Below are 23,592 nucleotides of genomic sequence, written 5' to 3'. Positions count from 1 at the left end.
CTACATTCTACCTTGGTGAGTAGCATCTGGGGTCTTAAAAGCCTGTGAGCAGCCATCTAAGATACTCCACTGGTCTCACCCCTTTGGTAGCAAGGGAGAATGAAGAGAACAAGATACAAGCAAAAGATGAGTTCAAAGGACTAACGGAACACAGTTACCAAGGCCGCCACCAGACTGAGTCCAGTATAAGTAGATGGTGCCCGGCTACCACCACTGACTGCTCTGACCGGGATCACAACAGAGGGTTCCAGACAGAGCTGGAGAAAAATGTAGAACAAAATTCTAACTCACAAAAAAAAGACCAGACTTACTGGCCTGACAGAGACTGGATAAACCCCGAGAGTATGGCCCCCAGATACCCTTTTAGCTCAGTAATGAAGTCACTCCCGAGGTTCACCATTCAGCCAAAGATTAGACAGCCCCATGAAACAAAACAAGACTAATGGGGCACAGCAGTCCAGGGACAAGGACTAGAAGGTAGGAGGGGACAGGAAAGCTGGTAATAGGGAACCCAAGTTTGAGAAGGGACAGTATTGACATATTGTGGGGTTAACCATTGTCATAAAACAATATGTGTACTAACCATTTAATGAGAAACTATTTGTTCTTTAAACTTTCATTTAAAATACAATAAATAAACAAACAAATAAATAATAAACAAATAAATAGATGAATGAATGAATAAATAAATACATAAATGGTAATTAAAAAAAAAAAGAATCTAGCTGGGCCAGTGGCATGCACCCTTGGGGATACTGTTCTAGGCACGATTCCAAAATGGACTTGTGTCCTGATGAAGAATATTCTTGGCTGCCATTAGCTGGCTAGCCTAATCCTACCACTGCAATATTGTCAAATTTGCCTCAAAGGGAAATTTCTTGCAAGATTTTTCTTTCAAGCACAAAAAAAAAAAAAAAAAAAACAGAGAGACAGAGAGTTAGGACTACTTCAAGTTTATTGGATGGGTTATGTGCCTGTTTGTTAACAAATGTATATGTGGTAGAATTTGGTCCAAAACTTCCTTTCATTATATCCTGAAATCAAGGTGGTAGGGGAGTAGCTAACCTTCTCCTACCCCTAACCACTTTGGAAAATTCATTTTCCCAAAAGAACCTGAGAATTATGCATGACTACACATCCAAAGACCAGCATCTCATTCTAACTGGAACTGTGCATGGTCAGGTTCCATGAGAGCAGCAAGGTTGGGAAACTTAATTGGGACACCTTGTGGAACCCTGGTGGCACAGTGGTTAAGAGTGTGGCTGCTAACCAAAAGGTTGGCAGTTTGAATCCACCAACTGCTCCTTAGAAACCCTATGGGGCAATTCTACTCTGTCCTATGGGGTTGCTATGAGTCGGAATCGACTGGACAGCAATGGGTTTGTGAAAGCACCTGTTTTCTGAGCTAAGAAGTCTTGACTTGCTCTAGCAGGCAATGTGGAGGCAATTTTCGATTAAAGAATCATAGTTGATTTGTACTTAGAAAGGGAATTCTGACAGAATGTAGAGGATAAAATGGAGGAGTACAGAATGAAGTCAAGAAGACAGTGTAGGAGGCTTGAATAAGGCAGTTGCAATTAAGACTGAAGAAAGTCTACCTTCAAGAGATATTGGGAGGTAAAATTGACTAACCTTGACGACTAATTGGAAATAGCAACTGGGGAAAAAGTGAAGCTAGTGGAGTAGAGGATAATGCAAGGAACTGAGGTGTCAAATGGAGGATGACAAGGAGTGAGTGGGTGGTGGGATGATTTAAACACTGTGTTTGGGATCTATATCCATGGAAATAACCATTAGTCGACCAGAAAAATTATACTAAAACAAGAGGCCAGGAGCAGGGGATTTCGATTTAGGAGTTATTTGTGTGTAAATGCAATTGAAGATAGGATAGTAAATGTGATCCCCAAAAGGGGAGTGTTAGAAATTAGAAGAGAGGCGCTAAGGTCATAGCCTCGAAAGCCCTGTGGAACACAGTTCTACTCTGACACACATGGGGTCGCCAGGAGTGGGAATCAATATGACAGCACCTGGTTTTTTTTTGTTTGTTGATCTGTATATATCCAGATGATAATTCAGTTTGTTTTCTTTGGGCCTAACGCATTCACAGTGGCATCTCAAGGAAAGCCCTAGTAGTTAGATCTCTGACTGTGTTCAAGATGGCCCTAGGGACATGGTTCGACAATTTCAAAGGCATTTATTAACTAAATTGGCTTTGTGAGAGAACCTTCTCAACTGTCAGAATACTATTTTTATCGTTTGTTTTATTTTTCTTACTTAAAACAATTTTGATAAACTAAGGACCCAGCAACTTCAGAACAGCAATGAAATCCAGTAAGGCTACCCGTGTAACTCACTGAAGTGTTCACAATTAGCAGGGCCCCAAAAGAAACTTCAAATCACTGAATATTCAACTGCATATGATTCATACATTTTCATTATATTCCAATATCTCTTACCGTTCAGCACATGACAGATAAAAATTCCCTGGAAATTGATGGTTGGGGTAAAATTACTCGTATAATGCAGAACACAAAATAAACATATTCAAACAGGGTTAATTAGGTAAATAGTAATGCTTGTTTAGGTAATCTTCTGGTTTTTTCGAATCTCCTCTGTGCCAATTGTGCACACAACAGAAGATCTTTAGACTATAATCACCATACTAAATTTTTAAAAGATCAAAAATAATAGAGACTTAGTGTTCCATAAAATAAAGATTTTGTAAATAGACCTAAATGCAAATCCCATTTTGACTACTAACTGTAATACTCGTGTTATCTTCTTGAGTAAATTCTTTAACCTCTGGGAGCCTCCATTGCCTTATCAGTAAAATGGAGATTATAATACTGACCTCAGAATTTTTGTGAGGCTTAGCAAGAATGATTTTTAGAATGCCTATCACTCTGCTTGGTACTTATCCAACTAGAGCTCTGACATTGACAATTTTCTCAGATGTCTTTGAAGCAGTAGCAAAAATTAATAATTTATATGAACAGGCAGGAAAGTTAGAAACAAAGAACAGATAGGCAAATAAGAACTTAAAAATTAAAAACGAAACCAATGTAGCTGCAGCTCAGACTTCACTCCAGTGGGAAGGAGAGAAGGGTAAACAGAGAGCAGTGTTAGTGATGCTGAAGAAACTGCCCCTCTTTGCAAGTCGGCCAACTTATAGTTTTGCCTGTGGATTTGCTGCCGAGGACCCTGGAAATGTGGCAACATGGGCAATTGCTTCATTTTCCCTTGTACTATTTAGTGCAAAACTGAGAGTCAATGAAATGACTGTATTGTGTACACTAGTCATTGTCAGTTTGCATATTCTTCCTATATTGCAAGTTTATTTTATGCACGAATCACTTTGAAATGACCAAAAAGGAAAAAAGAAAAAAAATTTAAGATCCAAAATTCCTTAGACTGTACACATATTCATGACTGACCAGAGGCAAATAATAATTATGATTTTCCTGAAGACAGTATTTACTTGCTCAATTTGAATATAAAATATTAGATTTATTATTATGGAAACAACGTGCTTGTGCACTTTCCTATCTGTTGATCCACACCTGGAATGGAAATTAGCCTATCTAAAAATAGCTAAATAAACAGGACTGCTGGATGAATTCTAAAACACTCGGTACAGTTACTAAAACTGATCAGTCTAAACAAAGAACAAATTGAGATTCGCTTCAAACTACCGGGCTAGGGAACACAATTAAAAGAGACACTCCTTACCTATAGAGACGTAAAGCTGGCCTTTCAGTACTGATTACAAGGTGAGAGAAAAACACTCTGATAGCGTTGCAATCAGTGTTTGTAATTCCCAAGTGCTGTTTGGAATACGATTTTAAAAGGGGTAGGTGTTGCTTTACAATTTTCAGAGGAAAATATCTATTGGCTCCAAAGCATCACACAAATACAGAAAAACCAAACCAAACCCATTGCTGTCGAGTCCATTCTGACTCATAGCAACCCTATAGGACAGAGTAGAACTGCCCCATAGGGTTTCCAAGGAGTGGCTGGTGGATTCGAAGTGCTGACTTTTTGCTTAGCAGCTGAGCTCTTAACCACTGTGCTACCAAGGCTCTGTCACATAAATAGTTCAGTATAAAAGGTGAAATTTACGAAGTGAACACTAAAAGATTTTAAGAGTTGATGCCGATGGTTATATAGGTAACTTTGCTTTCCCCTCAGCAAAAGAAAGGCAGAGATTGATTAAGAAGATTCAGAACAAAAATAAAAATACAAAAGGAACCCATTTTACCTCCATCCAGCTCCTCAGCTCCAAAATGATTCCTGTAGAAGAGCATGATTTCTATCTTGTAACACTTGTAGATGGTCACCAAACAAACGAGCAGCAAGAGGATAGCACCCAGCCCTCCAGCAAGTTCAACTGTGTACATTAGTTCTGGGGAAAAAAAAATCACGAGGCAGAATTATACCCTATTCACATCCAAAATCATGAATTCAATTTGATTTTTTCACAGATTGTGGATGAGACCAGATGTGGGTAAAGGGTTAACACAACCTTTTCCCTTTCTGCAAGAGAATTTGACCTTCGGGTAGCTTTTTAGCTCTGTTCCCTTGGTAACCAGATAAGGTGGTATGTGATAACTATGCTGCTAAGCAACATTGCTTATGGTAAAAATGATCCTTAATTGGTAGATTGAATTTGAACTGGAGACTTATAAATAACCTGATTGGAAAGTACAATTTTGGGCTTGCCTGAGTGATGTCACTCTTGTATATAAACATATCCTTTGTGGGGATCCTGCAAGCTATCCCTATGGGATTGAGAAAAATACTGGTTCCTGTGGATGTCAGGCTTTTAAAGCCAGGAGAGCTCCTGCACTCACCCCATGTGAATTTTGATCACTCCCACCTGAGCTGTCACCTTGGGATTAGGGCAAAAGGGAAGTGAGGGGGAGCAAATAGAAGAGTTCCTGGAAGGCAGGTGAACTAAGGCTGTTGTGAGAATTACTTCCAAAAAAAGAGGAATACTTAACGCTGTCTGCTCATAAGCTGTGGTTCCTGTCCTATATCCTTCTGAATAGGCTGGTGCTGAGATGGACTACCGTAGTCTGAGGCCAAATGTTTATTGGATCCAAGAAGGTCCCCTCATGGGCTTTGTAACAGAATATGTTGGTAGCATTTTCCTTTCAGTCAGCTGTTTTTCAAGGTTTTTATTTTTCTTTGTTTCCCCTTTTACTAGGCATGCTACTACATTCTGCCCAAAAGAGGAATTTGCTTGCCACTGTATACAACTTCCCTTTTTCCTATTGAATGTCTACATTATGTCAAAACATTATCAGGCAACTCTGAGGATAAAATATTCATGTCTCTTTTTTCAGAGTTCATGGACATTGTAACAACATCAAGGCTACTGGAATTTAAACATTAAGCAACCATGCACAGATAATTTTGAAAGTCACTAAAACTAAATGCCTGTGCATGCAGATTGTCCTTAATCTTCCTAGTCCAAATGTTGTTATTGATGGGTAGTCATTGTTCCCACAGTTGACAAATATCTTCTTAATTAACATAAAATATTCCTGAAGTTGTAGCTCTAAAATAATGGTGTTTTTGATTCTGCAATTTAGAATCCCCCAGCACTTTATCCAATTTCCTAACACAATCAATGTAGGCTTATACTGAGAATTTTTAAATAATGTATAGTTTTTCAGCAATGATTCTCAGGTTACGAGATCACCCCTAACTTCTCTCAAATGGGGTGAAAATATCACGGCCATCATTGTCTCCCATTAACATTTTCTGTGTGTGTTTGTATGTGATGTCATTTTTTTCTGTGAAAATTACAGAAAAAAAACTCAGTTATATTTCTCATTATCTAGTCCTTCATTCCTAATTCAAGTTTAATTAAAAAAAAAACACATATAACTACTCTTTAATCAAATTTATGTTTCTGTACTTATTAAAAGTCATGAGAAATAGAAGAAAATCTTATTAAAAGTATTTGGACTTTATGAATTCAAGAAAGAAAAATAAAATGAGATATTAAATCTTTTAGAGTCTAAATAAATTAATATGAAATGTGAAATACTGAAAAATACCTCCAGGATATTTTTATTTTTTTGTATTTATAAGTAACGGACAGCTTTATCAGCTGAACCTTGTAAGGGACCACACAAGATAGTAGCATAAAAGTACCAGGAATGAAATATAAAATATCTTTCAGAATAATGTTTTCCCACTTCTGTATGAACAGAAAGGGTAGTGGATGGATAATATTGTGGAGTGCATTGGGTCTTGTTGTCTCAGGATATGAGTTCAACTCCACTACACACAGAAGCCTGCATTAAACTCTAACTTATGTCTATAGATTGAGTTATACACTAGACCTATATACCAGGAAAAAACGATTTAAAATACAGTGGATATGATGGAAGAGATAAGCATTTTTACTATGGCTTCTTTTAAAATTCATTCTGTTTGATAATTTAATACATTAAACCCTTGGGATTTACCACTCTAAAATTTCTTGTGTAATAAAATACATTTTAAAAAATCAAGATGCTTACCTTCCACTCCTAAACATTGCTAGTAGGAGTGCACAATAGTAACACAACTTTGGACATTTTCTGGTAGTTTCTAAAATAAAGTTGAATAAGAATCTACTCTATGACTAACAATTCCACTCCTTATATTTACCCAAGAGTAATACAAGCAGATGTTCACAAGAAAATTTGTACAAGAATGTTCAGAGTAGTCTTATTCTTAATAGCCACAACTGGAAACAACCTCACGCGAGAGAATGGACGAACAAACTACTGTAATGTCCCTACAATAGAAGTTACTCAGGTATAAAAGAAATGAACAAATGATCCACACAAAATGCATGAACCTCACAAAATTTTGTTAGGTGAACGAAGCCAGACACAAATTATTACCTCCTGTATGATTCTATTTGAACGAAGTCCAAGAGAAGGCCACAATAATCCACAGTGATAGAAAAAAAAAAGGGGGGTTGTTTTGGGTATGGATGAAGGGCAAATTTATTGGAAAGACGAAAAATGGAATTTCTAGGATGAAGGAATTATCCTGTATCCTTGTTTGGAGTGTAGTTACACAAGTGTACATACTTGTCAAAACTCATTGAACTGAAAACTTAAGATCTATGTATTTTATCTTATGTTAATCCTACTTCAATTTTTTTAATATGTATTTTTAAAAGCCATTGTAAGTTCTAACCCAAAAGCTATGTGGGGAGAAGTCTAAAGAAAGCAGGGAGTCAGAACAGCTGCTCTGCTGTAGGTAACTGCCCAGGCAGCAAATGATTCCTCTATGGTACCCCCAAGCATACCCTTTGCATCTGGAGGCATGGCACCATGCCTGGGCATCTTGCTTGCCTTAAGTGCCCATATCTGGTCTAATCACTTTAGTTTAAGAAAGTTGAAACAATAAAAAACTGTGTTGAAATATAGTGCTATTAATCCAACAAGCTGAACTCTCATTTTCTTCAGATGGTATTTATAATACTATACTTGATTTAATTTTTAAATTGAGTATTTATAATTTAGCGAAATATTGTACTAAAGTAAGTCCTTGCTATTTTTAGAGAAGTAACTGTCCAAACATGAATAATTCCCATTGCTGGCTATTATGAACCATTCTAAAAATTGTATATATTACCTAACATACTCTGTTTACTCGGCCAATCAATAGTATTGCCTGAAATGTAATGACAAAAGGAGAGCAGGTTGCTGTAGCTTAGCAATTATAGAAATGGTCTTGTGTCACACGAATACCTCCTTAAGATACAAACATATGAAAAGTTATATAAAAGTTATACCCAGTGTATGACCAATATGCAAGAATAAGTCTACTGAGCCATATCATAATCATTTACTAATAATAAAACCAAAAAACCAAACCCATTGCCGAAGAGTTGATTCCAACTCACAGTGAGCAACCCAATAGGATAGAGTAGAACTGCCCCTTAGGGTTTCCAAGGAGCGGCTGGTGGATTCGAATTGCTGTCCTTTTGGTTAGCAGTCAAGCTTTTAACCACTGAGCCACCAGAAACTGGTCCAAAGAAACAGTATTTACAAGAAGTTAATTTATCGCAGGAGCCCTGGTGGTGCAGTGGTTAAGCTGTAATCTTTACAGGAGCAGATTGCCAGGTCTTTCGCCCGTGGAGTGGCTGGGTGAGTTCGAACCACCAACCTTCAGTTTAGCAGCCTAATGCTTAACCATTGCACCACCAGGTCTCCTTAACTACAGGTTAAATTCTGTCCAGATCAAAAGAAATGAATTGGACCTACTGCTGTATTTTATCTTTACATCACAATGTGGGAAACCCTGTGGCATAGCGGTTAAGGGCTCTGGCTGCTTACCAAAAGCTGGACAGTTCAAATCCACCAGCTGCTCCTTGGAAACCCTATAGGGCAGTTCTACTGAGTCGGAATGGACTCGATGGCCACAGGTTTGTTTTTTTAATTACAATGTGAATGCTGTTGTTCCAGCAAATGTCATTTTCCTTTTGAAATGGGATCTGCTTTTCAGCTCAAGTTCAAGTTGCCTGGAGTGGCAGCATTTAAAAAATAAAAGGGTTCCGTTTCAGCACAATTCAACATCAGAGGACCAAAAGAGAAAGTGCAGTCTTTTTAAAATCTGTTTAGTCTTTGTGTTATTTTGTTAAAATGATAGACTTTGCCCCCTTTAAGGGACTGAGACTGAATATTGAAAATTGTAAAGCAAAATCACCAGGCAAAACCTAAGGGAAGCTGTCATTTGGTTAAACACAACAAATGAGCAAGTGCCAAAAAGTTACATTTAAGGGCATCAGCAGTCATTTAGTTACAGGCAATTAACAATAGTCCTTGGAAAGTTCCAGAATGGGCTAAGGGAAAACACATTGATTACTCCTGCAGTAGTAGACTGCTTTCGGAATAAATTGCTTCAATTTAAAACTAGATTTGCTGCAAGCATTTTGAGCAATGACTACAATTTTTTCTTATCAAGACAGCTGGACCAAGCAACCTTTTAAAAAAAAAAGCTAATTAAAATAAAGCGCATGCCGTCTCTTGGTATATTGGATTACATTGCAAATAATAAATGCATTTGATTTACACTAATCTGGCTGCAATTACCTAGTGTAGTTTGGGAAACTTTTTTTTTTTTAATTGGCCTGTACCTGGTGTCATTGTTTGCAAATTTTTCTTTTAGATATCTTTGAAGAAATCACGATTTTAACAAAGTAAATAAAAGTTCATATGTATTTTTGAACTCTTGGAGTTTCGGTTTTGTACATCTACGTGTATTTATTTATATAATCTTGTCTAGAAGATAACCGAAGATTTTAGGTAGCTTATTCTTATATAGTTCATCCTAAAGTTGGCTCATTCATTATATAAAGTCCTTTGAAACGTTCTGCCCTGATTTACATTCAGTAAAACCCAAGTTTGTGGGGGAAATGCATGACAGACAATATAATGATCTCAGTTTATTCATTAGCTTCACCAAGTACATTTCTTCCTTTCTCATTGTGTTATAAAGAGCTAAACTTTATAAGGATTTATCCATCCACATAAATTCATATGCATATTTGTTTCTGTGGAGCAGTATAACTTATTTGTTCCTGGCAGGAGGATAATTATGCTCAGCCTACAAAGATATTCAACTCAATTCTACAATACATCAGCACAATTTAGAAGCAGTTATAATTTTTTTTTTTTGGTAACACATTAAGAAGCCAAATTGCTATTCACATAATAGCAAGAAAATGTTTTGGGAAGGTATAAACTAGTATGTAAGCATAGCAGCTTTGCTCTTACAAAAAAACCTTTTTTGGAACAAGGCAGGGTATAACAAAAAATAAAAATTAAAATGGCCCCTGAATGGAGCAGCTTGATCTATGTGACCAAACATGTGGGTGAAAGATTAGTTTGAAGTAATAATTTTGCCATTTTGGAAAGTAGTTTTGAGCCAAAGTAGCAAATTAACTTAGTTACTGCCAATCAAGAATGCAAATATGGTCGTTGGCTAGGTCCCATCATTAGGGCCTAGTTAGACTAAGGTCCCACAAGCCCTTGGAACGTAATTTTTACATGTTAATGAACTATTAAAAGTGAAAAATAAACTGAAAGACTGGAGGAAAAAAAATACAACATTTTTTACACAGTTTCCTAGAACCTACCCTTGGAATGTGTTTTTCCTCCACCCAACCAGATAAGGGTGTTAAGTTTTTGTTTTTGTTTTCTATGAAGTAGGGAATATTAAAAGACAAGTTAAAAGGAATAATGACAGTTATTGAATAATATAAGAATTTATGAGTTCATGTTAACTATAAACAAAAAACAAATGAAAAGGGAAAGCACTCTCTTAGAACAGAATGCAAAGTGGTAAATTTAGAAGAAATGATAGCGTTTGAAACAGGGCTTCGAACTGGTTTGTTCCCTGCTGAGAATTTGCATTTCCGCCTCAGACATACTGAATCAGAATCTACATTTTAACAAGATCGTCAGGTGACTCTTATGTGTAACTTCCTGGGAACTTGTTAGGAAGGCAAATTCTCAGCGGAGGTTTGAACCGGAATGAACCAGTTCGAAGCCCTGGTTAGAAATCACGAGATTTGTCAGCCGTCATCATAATAATTGATTCAGGTAATAATTAACAATGGATGCTAACATTATTGGGTGAAGAATTGATGAGGTAGAATATTCACACTATCTCAAGGTACCTCCCCATTGATTACTTATTAATGACTGTCTCAGTCATCTAGTGCTGCTCCAATGGAAATACCACAAGTGGGTGGCGTTACAAAGAGAAATTTATTCTCTGACAGTCCAGTAGGCTACAAGTCCAAATTCAGGGCATCGGCTCCAGGGGAATGCTTTCTCCATCAGCTCTGGAGGAAAGTCCATGTCATCAGTCTTCTTTTGGTCTGGGAGCTTCTCTGCGCAGAAACCTCAGGTCCAAAGGACACACTCTGCTCCCAGCACTGCTTTCTTGGTGGTATGAGGTTCCCATGTGTCTCTGCTCGCTTCTCTCTTTTATATCTCAAAAGAGATTGCATTAAGACACTGATCTCGTCAACCTCATTGGTATGACCTCATCACAGTGATAGAATTTACAACACATAGGAACACATAAGGACATCACATCAGATAACACAATCATACAATACTGGGAATCATGACCTAGCCAAGTTGCTACACACATTTTTGGGGGACACAATTCAATCCATGACAATGACTAACAGAAAAATGGACACCATTTAACAAAGTGATCAAAGTGAACATCACCAATAATGGGACAAGTTGATATGTACCTCCTGGTATGATACACAAAAAAAGCATAATATCATTTATGTAGTATTCCAGCCAGAAACATATAAATATCCAAAACATGAGGACATATCAGACAAACCCAAACGGAGGGTATATTCTAGAAAACAAAAGCTGGCTTCCTTTTCAAAAGTGCCAATGTCATTAAAGACAAAGATTGAAGAGCCATTCTAGATTAAAGGGGACTAAAGAGACTTAACAACTAAAAGCATTGCATGATCCTGGATAGGAAATATGGTATGAAGGGTATTATTGGGACAATTTTTGAAATTTGAATATAGACTGTATATTAAATAATAGCATTCTATCATTTGGAAATTTCCTGAATTTGATAAGTGTACTCAAGTTATGTAAGAAATATCCTTGTTTTTAGGAGATTTACACTGAAGTATTTAGTCATGATGTCTGCAATTTACTTTCGTATCGTTCAACAATATGTTCTTGTGTGTTTGTATATATAGTATAGATTTATCTATTTATCTATCTATTAAAAACAAACAAACAAACCAAACCAAACCCATTGCTGTTGAGTCAATTCCGACTCATAGCAACCCTATAGGACAGAATAGAACTGCCACATACAGTTTCCAAGGAGCACCTGGTGGATTTGAACTGCCGACCTTTTGGTTAGCAGCCATAGCTCTTAACCACTGTGCCACCAGGGTACCTATCTATAGAAAGAGATAAAGCAAGTGTGGCAAAATGTTAATAATTAGTCAATCTAGGTACAGAGGGTATATGCAAATTTATTGTACTAGTCTTGTAATTTTCTGCAATTTCTATTTCAAAATATAAAGCTAAAAAGTAAAAGACAAGTTAAATGGTAAGATCACATTATATCAAGTGTTATTGTAATTACAGTGCGTTTTGGGTTGATTACCTTCGGATTAAAATTTTATTCTTTATAGCTACTCTAATCAAATCTACACAAAGCTTTCAGTTTATTCTTCTGAAAATACTTTGCCATCTTGGGATTTTCTATATTGCCCATGCAAGAAAGTCCAAACCCTTTATGATGGCATTCAAGATCTAGCAGTCCTTTAATTGAAGCAGCTAACTAACCTGTAGTCATAATCATCCCCCCAATATGAACTGAATTTGACATTTGTTTTCCCAATTCTGTACCCACCTAGCACCTTCCTTTCTATTTACAAAATCCCTGACAATCCGCAGGGTTGAGGCTAGAATCTACACTTTCAATGAAGCTTTTCCAACTAAAAGTTATTTGCCTTCCTCAGAACATGTATTTCCTGTAGCTTTTATTGTCACTTACTACACTACATTACCGAAAGGTCGGTGGTTTGAGCCCAATAGCCACTCCTAGGGAGAAAGACCTGGCGATCTGCTCCCATAAAGATTACAACCTAGAAAACCCTATGGGGTAGTTCTACTCTGTCACATGGGGTTGCTATGAGTTGAAATTGACTCCACGGCACACAACAACAACATACTGCATTATATAACAGTTTTGTTTGTTTTTACATTGTAAACTACTGCTTTACCTTAGTATCTTTGCTTGGGCTGTTCCCTTTGACTGGAATGTACCTCCTTCAAATTTCTGCAAGTCTCCCTCCCTCACCTTCTTTAAGTCTTTGTTTACATAGCAACTTCTCAATTTGGTCCACTGACCGACCACTCATTTCCAGTCACAGCCCCACACCTGGACTTCCATCCACTTCTCTTTCTCTATTTTTTTCCTGGAGCATTTATCACTATATAACATAGTATAATAAATTTATTGCTGTTTATTTTCTATCTTCTCCCACTGAAATTCAGATTCCATAAGGGCAAATTTTTTGTTGCTGTTGTCTATTTTGTCTATATTTTTCACTGATCTATCCCAAGTGCCTTCAAAACTGTCTGATACATATAGTATAGGTGCTCAGGGAATATTTGTTAAATAAATAAATGACCAGATGGCTAAGAACAAACCTAATTTTCTAATAAAAAGTTAGATTTTTATTCTCTAAAATTCTGAGACTATCTCTATGAACTATTTTTCCAGTCAATGTGTCATGAAGCTCAAGCAACTGATGGGGGCATAATTATTAATTTTCATTCCAGTAATTTAATCATAAAACTGAAATCTATAGAAACATGGTCAACTTTATGGTGCAGATTAAAATATGGTCTTTCTTTTATAAATCTAATGACAATACAGTCTTGTATAACCTTACAGAATTAGGAAAGCTCATATTCGCTGGGCATTTGTAAATCAATCCTGTGCTGCTTTACATCTTTGATATTGCTATTCAACTTTTTCTTTTCACTCTTTCATTCATTCATTCATTTTGTTCACTGGTTTATTTAATAAGTACCTTCTATGTATCAGGTGTTGGGAGTCCTGGGTGTACAATCAGTTAATGTGCTCAGCTACTAACCAAAAGGTTGGAGGTTCAAGCTCACCCAGAGGTGCCTCAGAAGAAAGGCCTGGCGATCTACTTCCAAAAATCAGTGACTGAAAATTCTATGGATCTCAGTTCTACTCTGACACATGTGGGGTTGCCATAAATTGGAATAGACTCTATGGCAACTGTTATGGATTGAATAGTGTCTCCCAAAAATGTGTGTCAATTTGGCTAGGCCATAATTCCCAGTATTGTGTGATTGTACACCATTTTGTCATCTGATGCGATTTTACTATGTGTTGTAAATCCTACCTCTATGATGTTAATGAGGCAGGATTAGACGCAGGACTCAATCTACAAGATTAGGTTGTATCTTGGGTTAATTTCTTTTGCGACATAAAAGAAATGAGCAGAGAGACGGGGGAACCTTATACCACCAAGAAAGTAGTGCCGGGAGCAGAGCACATCCTTTGGACCCAGGGTTCACGTGCAGAGAAGCTCTTAGACCAAGGGAAGATTGATGACAAGGACCTTCCTCCAGAGCTGACAGAGAAAGACTTCCCCTGGTGCTGGTGCCCTGAATTCAGACTTCTAGCCTACTAGACTGTGAGAGAATAAATTTCTGTTTGTCAAAGCCATCTACTTGTGGTATTTCTGTTATAGCAGCACTAGATAACTAAGATAGCAACTGACTGGTTGGTATGTATCAGGTGTAGTGCTTTGAGTTCTAGAGATAAAATGATGGATGAAATATGCTTTTGCCTTAAAGGAGCTCATGTCTAGTTGCAGAGCCAGGCATATAAGCATAGTAAATAGCTAATAATACTTATTAAACATTTAAGTGTCACTGTGCTAAGCCTTTGGAGCCCTGGTGGCACAGTGGTTAAGAGCTATGGCTGCAAACCAAAAGGTCAGCAGTTCGAATCCGCTATCTGATCCTTGGAAACCCAGTGGGGCAGTTCTACTTGTCCTATAGGGTCGCTATGAGTCATAATCGACTCAACGGCAATGGGTTTAGGTTTTTTTTTTTTTTTTTTGGTGCTAAGCCTCTTTTATATGGATATAAGAAATGCTATATTGTAGGTATAATAACCAGGGGCCAGGTGAACAACTCACTCTGTGTGTGTTTGTGTATGTACACGTTTGTATGTTTTGTTGGAGAGTGTTGAAGGTAGGAGTCAGTCACTGTTTGGTACAGTACAAGACAATGCTTGTAAGGTTTCTGGCAATTAATGTGTTCTGAAATACAGGGAAAGTAAATGAATGATGTGATGGGTGACGATAGGTTATGTTTTGATTTCTCAGCCAGAATATGTCATTTTTCTCTTTTTATTTTCAAAGCAAATAGCATGTGCCTTGTCAATAAATATTTGTTTGAGGGATTCAAGGAACCCATTAAGCCACATTTCCCAAAATTAGGTCAGAACAACAGGACGATGATTCTCTTTAGGGGAAAATTGACATATATTTTCAAAATTTACAGTCTAGAGTTACTATCACGGACAGAGCTTTATTGCAGAAAGCATTTCCTCTCTGGATTATAAAAGAGTGAAATAGGTCTATCTAAAGAGCATAAGGTGGGGTGTACACAGACTATTATGTATATGCACACACGTACAAACCTACAAAGTATTCCTATGGGGCTTCCTTCATCTCAGATCTCATAAGATTGAGTGTGATGGGGAGAAACCAGACAAAGAAAGAAGATACTACCATAATACAGAGCAAAAAGGGCCTCAGGTGACCCGCTTAGAAGACAGGGCTATTGTATGTCAAGGTATCAAACTTCACCGATGCCTAAAAGAAACTTTCTTAGAAGAAAAAAGTATTTATCTCCCCTCTACTAGGAATTTCCTTCTCAACATGTCATACAAATAGACAGGCACAGATGGAATGTTATAAAACGTCTCTTGAGAGAAAATTGTCAGAATGAATATGGCATTGCCATTTTACTCCTTTTTGTTAAGGGAAACAGTGTTTATCATGAAAGCAATCCTCCACCAGAGGATATATTGTCACAGTTAGAACAATTCCGTCTTCCGTTGGGAATGCTTTGGATTGGCCAAAGAACCCAAAACATCTGGACTGCTTAGATAACCAATAGAAGGAGCCAATGTTTCTCCTCTCAGAATCATTGAACTCTTCTACAAAAAGAAAAGAAAAAAAGTAGTATGATAATTTGTAGTACGTGCAATTGAGGGAAATAGATTTATAAAATATTTTCCACAAGTGAAAGTTGATTGAGTTGCCTAGAATATAAAAATGGGGTGATGTGATAAACTTCAAAATTTTATGTTATTATAATTTCCTTCCATTAGACGTATAATGTATTTCCTAATTATTAAGCGCATTAGAATAAAGTGTGTTCAGCAAAACCTGCTGTTAATGATTTCTCTTATGGGACAACCTTCATTCAAAATCTTGGTGATTTCACAGAAAGAGAGACCAGCAAGGCAAAACAATAATAAAACCATATGCTGGTTCATTTCCCTCAATGGGAGTAACAGGAAATTCCATTTCTCATCTCTCTTGAATCTTTGTGATCACTCTTTGTTTTCCGAATACATAAAAATGCAGTTAAATTGCCTTGTTTTCTCATTTTTTGAAGAGATGCTAGTTAAGAATTTATTAAAAATTCTTCTCATATTAACAATCTATGAAGAAATAGACATGTTTTGGAACTACCAATAGCAGAACCTACCATTACTTGATTCCTTCTAAGGGAATGGTAAATGGCTCCTTAAACCTTGACAAAGTTGAGAACAAAGTCAGTGGCTTGTATCATTTAGTGGCCTCTGTAATAGAAATCCATGAAGGGCCTGTCCTCAGTAATGAATTATCTTTCACCAACACGGCAATAAAAGGGCCCTGGCAGTATCTTGTCGTCTCACTCTACGCAATAGTTTTCAGTGCTTGAACATTACCAGTGGTTTGAGAAAATAAAGTGGAAGTAAAATGTATCCACTAAAATGCACTGGTTTCCAAAAGAGACAGTCGTAAAGTGGGAGCAAGGGTGTACACTCAAGCAAGTAGGTTTCAATATACTTTAAGTATGTGTAAATAACTTGATTTTATAGCAAACAGATTAATGATAGGTTTCCTGTAAGCACTTTAAAAATATTCAGTGGCTGTATCAAAATAGATTTATTTTTCTCATCTTTTTGTCTGACCCTATAAAACATGCTCATTGTAAATAATTTGAAAAATGTATACAAATAATAAGATTAAAAGTCACATGGAATCATGATGCCCTACGAAAACCACCATTAATACTTTAATGAAAAGTTTTTATTTATCTCTTTATAATGTACTAGGTTTTTGTGTGACCTTCAATAGGCAAGTGATCTATAGCTTTCAATGCAAATTCTCCAGAGTAGCTTATATTTTTCCTTCTACTCTGGAATGGAGCTGTCCAAGGTAGTTTCCAAGCTGCATTCTGCTAAGAGACCTCATGGCGAACTCTTTAGCATAATTCATTATTTATCCACATATCTATTCACCCATCTATCAGCAAGGCCAGGCTAGCAGGAATTATTTAACATCACTGTGGAGTATTGCTCTACATACTAGTAATTATTTTTGGCAAATTTACAAATATTCACTCACAAGATAGATTAAAACGTAATCCAATTTTAGTGAAGGTATGGATTTCAAATTTCACTTAGTTTAATTGCATTGTTTTGTCGATTAGGAAAGTAAACTAGTATGTTATAGTCAATAGTTGAAAATATATTTTAATACAACCAATTTTTATGTGACTACTGAGTTACCAGTGACAACAGTCTATATATAATTTTAAATATAGTCTTTTACCATTACTTTTAATACTGAGCTATTTCAATAACATAGACATAGTTGTTCATTTTGGGAGAATTAAATGTGCACCTAAGCAGTTGTAAGCTGTTACCTTGATATTGTAGGATAGACGAAATGCATTTCTAGTCATATTCATTTTACATTAGCTACTAAAATCAGAATTCCAAACTGATTTAAGTCAGTCAATTTACTTTTCATTCTTTCAGGCTTTGATAATGGCCTCTTCCATTTGAATTTGCATGAATTTGGCAACCATTACCAGTCAGTGCTTTGAACTGAAGTTGCATACCATAAGGAATTGGAATTTCTATTTTGCAGTTACGAAGACTTGTCATCTAAAGATATGAATCAACTTTACAAATACTTAAACCTTAAGAAAATCCCTTGGAAGAATCCCCACTTCATTTCACTTTGAAGATTGGCAAAATGAGGCACAGTGACTTAAAACTCTGAGAATCTGTAAAACCTGCCAAATGGTCTAATACGTACTATTAGTCACCCAGGGTCTAATATGTTCTTATGACATTACTACTCTGGGGCTTAGGGGCAATTATTTTACAAATGATAAAAATGAAGAACAGTGACCCAAAGAGACTTGCTCTAAGTCATACACAAGTGAAGAGTCAACAAAACACTCTCAAGTAACTGTCTTCTTATTACAATCTGTAATATCTTTTCAGTCAATCCTCATTCATATCAAATCCCAATTAATGGCAATGACTCTTGGATGGTTTTTACAATGGCCTTTTTGTACTTTTCTAAATATACCACTGGATTTTTTATGAATTAAAAATAAAATCTACTTTAATAGCAATTAAATGTCCACTTTTAATTTAGGAAAATCACCCTCCAGATATATTATTCTTCATAAAACACAGGCTAAAAATAGCCTGCGTGCCCCCAAAGTAGAGAAAAATAGTGAACAAATTTCTTACAGATGGCAAATGTAATTCTAAACACTAAAATCTAATACAAGTTACCATGGTAATCTATTGGAAATCAACACTTTTTTTTTCCTACTATATGACCTGAGAGAGTAGTTAGCGTTTTTTATGTGTCATGTCTAATTTCCCACTTTACTGACCTGGTTGTCAAAGTTCAATACACAGGAACTGCTATTAAAAGTTGTACCTTACATTTTATGACCCAGTTGTGCCATTTCTCAACTGAGTGCTGAATTCACTCAGTGGAATTCTACAATAGCCATAGAAATACACAGCCTTCTCTGTTTCCCCAACAATGCTGCTTTAATGCCCCAGGATGGTGGTAGACAGTGCTCTGGCAGCAGTGACTCAACTACTAAGGACACCTAACACAGGACTTTGCTCATAGCTGGCACTCAATACATATTTGTTGAATGGGAATGATTTGTCACTTTTTAAGGCAGCAGTACCTTATGAATCATCTCTTTAAGCAACCTGCAGGGACGTGAGATCTCAAGAGGGATATGAAACATCATCAGTCAAGAGGTTGTTTTGACCTAGAAAGAATGAGAATAGGAAGGTGGTTCTAAGAAGGAAGAGTGAGTGGTGTGTTGGTGGGTGGTAGCCATGAATATGCTTTCCTGGTTGTGATATCTGACCACACATGTAGGATTGTGCTGTGTGTGTGCTAGATGATTCCGGTGGGCTTCCTGCAAATGTGTTATAATGAATCATTTTTCCTAAACTGCCTGTTCTTCATTTTCCATCACAAAGATATGAGTTCTAGTTAACTCCCTCTGCCCTCATCTTAGGTTTACTTGTATTTTATAGCCTTTGTTAGATGCTAGACTAATGCCTGTTAAATTGAACTTACGAACACATAGGAGCTGTTTATTCAGTTTCTGCTATAGTGCCTTTTCTTTCCCCTTGCCTGTTTTACAGCCATATCATTGACCAATAGTATGTAGAGTTTCCATTTCTATACTATGTCCATACTTCATTACTACACATAACTGAGATTTAGCTGAATGTAAGTGTTCAAAACAGAAAATTAGCAGTATTTACTGCTCACCATGTATGTTGTTCCTCCTTGGTAATTGATATTTGCATAGGCTGAACACCATACATAGCCTATTTGCCTAGGCTTAAATACATGTATTTATTTATATATATGTTGTTGAGACATTCCTAAGAGTAATTCCTTTTTAAAAAATGGGATATGTAGGAGTTGTGTCCAACAATGAGGGCCCTCTTCATTTAAGAGGTTAATTATTTTTACACTTGAAGTGAGTGTCCTCTCAGACGTCTCCCAGGATAGTGAATGTGTTCTACAAAGCACAATTTTATTGAAAACGTGAGGCAAGTAACCTCATTAAGAGTAGAGTATGAGGGTAATGTACTAATGTTCAAATAGGTTCAAAGGTGTTGAACAAGTTAAAAGAATTAGGCAACTAATTGGAATTAGTCCCACTGACTGGCTCCACTCTGCTTTCATTTTTTGCTCAAGGAAACAGTGAGCTCAAGAGAGGTAGTTGTTCTTTACCTATTAGACGCTATCAAGTTTAGTAGAAGATTTATGGCCTAGGCTAGGGCCTTCCTACTCCAAGTGTCCTTCACAGACTAGCAGCATCAACATCAACAAGGCACTTGTTTGAAATTCAAATCTCAAGTCCCACCCCAAACTATTGAATTCCAATAGCTTTTTAACAAATTCCCTGGGAGATTTGTATATACTGTAAAGTTTGAAAAACACTGGTCTAGGGGTGTCCAGATGATCCTCCAAGAATCATAATGAAGCACAAGCATCTCAGGCTGCTAACCAGAAGGTTGTCAGTTTGAATCCACCAGCTGCTCCTTGGAAACCCTATGGGGCAGTTCCACTCTGTCCTATAGGGTCACTAGGAGTTGGAATCAACTCGATGGCAATGTTTTTCTTTTTTTTGTTTTATGGTATAAGAAGCACACTTTCTGTTGACCTCCCAAACACCTTGAGTAAAATCTTGGAGGGTTTTCAAGATGAAAATACCTATTCCTCTATGTTAACTTTCTCTAGTTTAAGTAGCTCAGGTGTTAAAATAATTTCCATGAGAGGATGGAGTTTCTTCTATCCATATTGTAGGTAGGTCATTGGTTCTCACCCAAGGATGATTTGCCTCCCCCCGACCCCGGGGACATTTAGCAATATCTGGAAATATCTTTGGTTGTCACAACTGGGGGCAAGGGGCTACTGGCATCTAGTGGGTAGAGACCAGGGATGCTGCTAAACATCCTAAAATGCACAAGGCAGCCTCCCACAACATGTGTGCAGAGTAGAACTGCTCCATAGGGTTTTCAAGGCTGTGACCTTTCGGTAGTAGATTACCAGGCCTTTCTTCTGAGGCACCTCTGGGTGGGTTTGAATTACCAATCGTTTGAAAACCATCAAGTGATTAACTATTTGTACCACCCAGGGACTCCTCAACAAAGATGACCCTGCCCAAAATGTCAATAGTGTCAAGACTGAGAAACCCTGTTATAGATAAAGTTTATATTACTCAGAATACGTTTACTCATCCCATTCATCACATTTTCTAAATGGGTTAGATACTTTGAGTCAAGTTCAAGTTGAAGATCTTTATCAAGAATGTAACATCTAGGAGGTGGGGCCAAGATGGTGGAGTAGTCAGATGCTTCCAGTGGACCCTCTTACAACAAAGACCCCAAAAAACAAGTGATTCGAGTATATACGGCAACCTGGGAGCACTGAACATCAAAGGCAGAGTTGAAGAGCCAGACTGAGTGGCAGGGGAAGGGAGAGACGGTTCGGAAGCAGTGTGGAGTTGCCAGACCTGACCCGGCGAGAGCCTGAGCCCTTCAAGCCTGAGTAGCTCAGGGGTGAGTGGTGAGGCAGGCAAGCGGCAGTGCTCGGGAGGCGCGTTTTCTGCAGCGGGAGAGAACCAGCACCAGAGAATCTACACGGCCACCCAGAACCAGTGAGAAGCAGCCCTCATCAGCGAAAGATAAGTACTTGCCTACGGTTTACCGCGCGGATCAAAAACACTCCCCGTAGGGAAAAACCTCTCTCCCATTTACCTCCCCGCTCCCTGCTCTGCACTGGGTCCCAGACCAGCTTCAGCAATTGCCAAGTCCCCTGGGCTGGAAGTAGGATTCATCACACACCCAGAGCCATTCTCCCTGCCTTGGAGAGTGAACAAATTAACAAACAGGGAAAAAATAAACTGCTGGCTCCCCTAAGCCAGGAACCCAGGGTAGGCACAGTTCCTTTGACTAGGCACAGGCATAACGGATCAACGGACTTTGAGTGTCTTTCCCCCTACACAGACTTGTGTGGGCCCACCTCAACAGCGCAGGCCCTCATTACTTCAGTATAACTGGGTATATACTGGAAGTCTAACTTCAACTGTTTCAGCTGTGAAGTGGCAGTTTCTTGACATTTGAGACTGCTCTGCCCATTAAGCAGGGTCTTCACCTACCCACATCAGGGGCCTGAGGACCGGTGGCTCCACCCATGCCACCTAGCCACCTGTGATAGGGGCCCATGAATAAGAGGTGCCCCCCAGTCCTTACAGCCAACAGTGTTATGTGCTCATAGTCCGGCTACAAAACCCATCCACTTACGTGCTCTAGGGAACAGGGACACACCTTTCTCCTGGACACTCGGGGGCAGCCACCAGCCCCCTGTCTTGCTCAGAGTGTGTCCCCCTGCTGCGGCCAGATGCCTGTGCCTAAACCAATCACCTATGCCTGTGTAGGACTGTAAGTGAGAGCCTACACCACACACTTGGTGGCTATCTACCTGGGCACCTGAGCTGAATCCATACAAGAGGAGAGGGCGGATTCCTGAGCTCACATAACTAGTAACAGATCTAACCACCTAGTGACAGGACATTAGAGCTTCAAAGGTGCCGATAATCAAACAAGCTCATATGAGCAGCTTATTTGGGCATATCAAAACAAAACAAGAAGCTAGGACACAGTAAGCAAACATAAAATAAGTAAATATAATAACTTATTGATGGCTCAGAGAAAACAGTCAATATAAAATCACATAATGAGGCAATCCATGATGGCTTCAGCAAGCTCCCAAAATAAACAATCTAGAAATTTTCCAGAGGAGGAAAATTTCTTGGAATTACCAGAGGCAGAATACAAAAAATTAATATACAGTAGTCTTCAAGAAATTAGGAAGGAAATCAATCAAAATGCAGAACATACAATAGAGGAAATTAAAAAGATTATAGAAGAGCATAATGACAAATTTAACAGGCTGCAAGGATCCATAGAGAGACAGCAATCAGAAATCCGGAAATTAACAATAAAATTTCAGAATTAGACAATTCAATAGAAAGTCATAGGAGCAAAATTGAGGCAATGGAAGTCAGAATTACTGAGATTGAAGATAAAGCACTTGACATCAACTTATTTGAGGAAAAATCAGATAAAAGGATTTTAAAAAAAAATGAAGAAACCCTAAAAATTATGTGGGACTCTATCAAGAGGAATAACCTACGAGTGATTGGAGTACCAGAACAGGGGTGGACAACAGAAAATACAGAGAGAATTGTTGAAGATTTGTTGGTGGAAAACTTCCCTGATATCGTGAAAGATGACAAGATATCTATTCAAGATGCTCATTGAACACCACATAAGGTAGATCCCAAAAGAAAGTCACCAAGACATATTATAATCAAACTTTCCAAAACCAAAGATAAAGAGAGAATTTTAAGAGTGGCTAGGGATAAACGAAAAGTCATCTACAAAGGAGAGTCAATAAGAATAAGCTCGGACTACTCAGCAGAAACCATGCAGGCAAGAAGGCAATGGGATGACATATATAGAGCCTTGAAGGACAAATACTGCCAAGCAAGAATTATATATCCAGCAAAACTCTCTCTCAAACATGATGGTGAAATTTCTGCATTTCCAGATAAACAGAAGTTCAGGGAATTTGCAATAACAAAACCAAAATTATAAGAAATAATAAAGGCAGTTCTCTGGTTAGAAAATCAGTAACATCAAATAACAACGCAAGACTAGAACAGAGGACAGAGCAACCAGATATCAACCCAGATAGGGACGACACAAAAGTAAATCAAAGCTAACACTACAAAAATAGGGAAACAGATGTCAGTATGTAAAAGATGACAACATTAAAACAAAAAAGAGGGACTTAAAAAAAATGTAGACATAGATTTTTCATATGGA

At 37.7% G+C, this 23,592-nt stretch overlaps 1 protein-coding gene across 1 annotated transcript in view; it reads right to left on the bottom strand.

The window, feature by feature from the left end:
- The window catches only part of IL1RAPL1 (interleukin 1 receptor accessory protein like 1), a 1,482,206-nt gene that overhangs the window by 30,537 nt on the left and 1,428,077 nt on the right, over positions 1-23,592 (bottom strand). The window contains exon 9 of the mRNA XM_004389949.2: positions 4,259-4,402. Coding sequence (XP_004390006.1) covers positions 4,259-4,402 — 144 coding nt within the window. The remainder of the gene's footprint in view (positions 1-4,258; positions 4,403-23,592) is intronic.

This window comes from Trichechus manatus, unplaced genomic scaffold (assembly GCF_000243295.1).
Source record: "Trichechus manatus latirostris isolate Lorelei unplaced genomic scaffold, TriManLat1.0 scaffold00269, whole genome shotgun sequence".
NCBI classification, from domain to species: Eukaryota; Metazoa; Chordata; class Mammalia; order Sirenia; family Trichechidae; genus Trichechus; species Trichechus manatus.
This window is presented reverse-complemented; position numbering and strand designations above follow the sequence as displayed.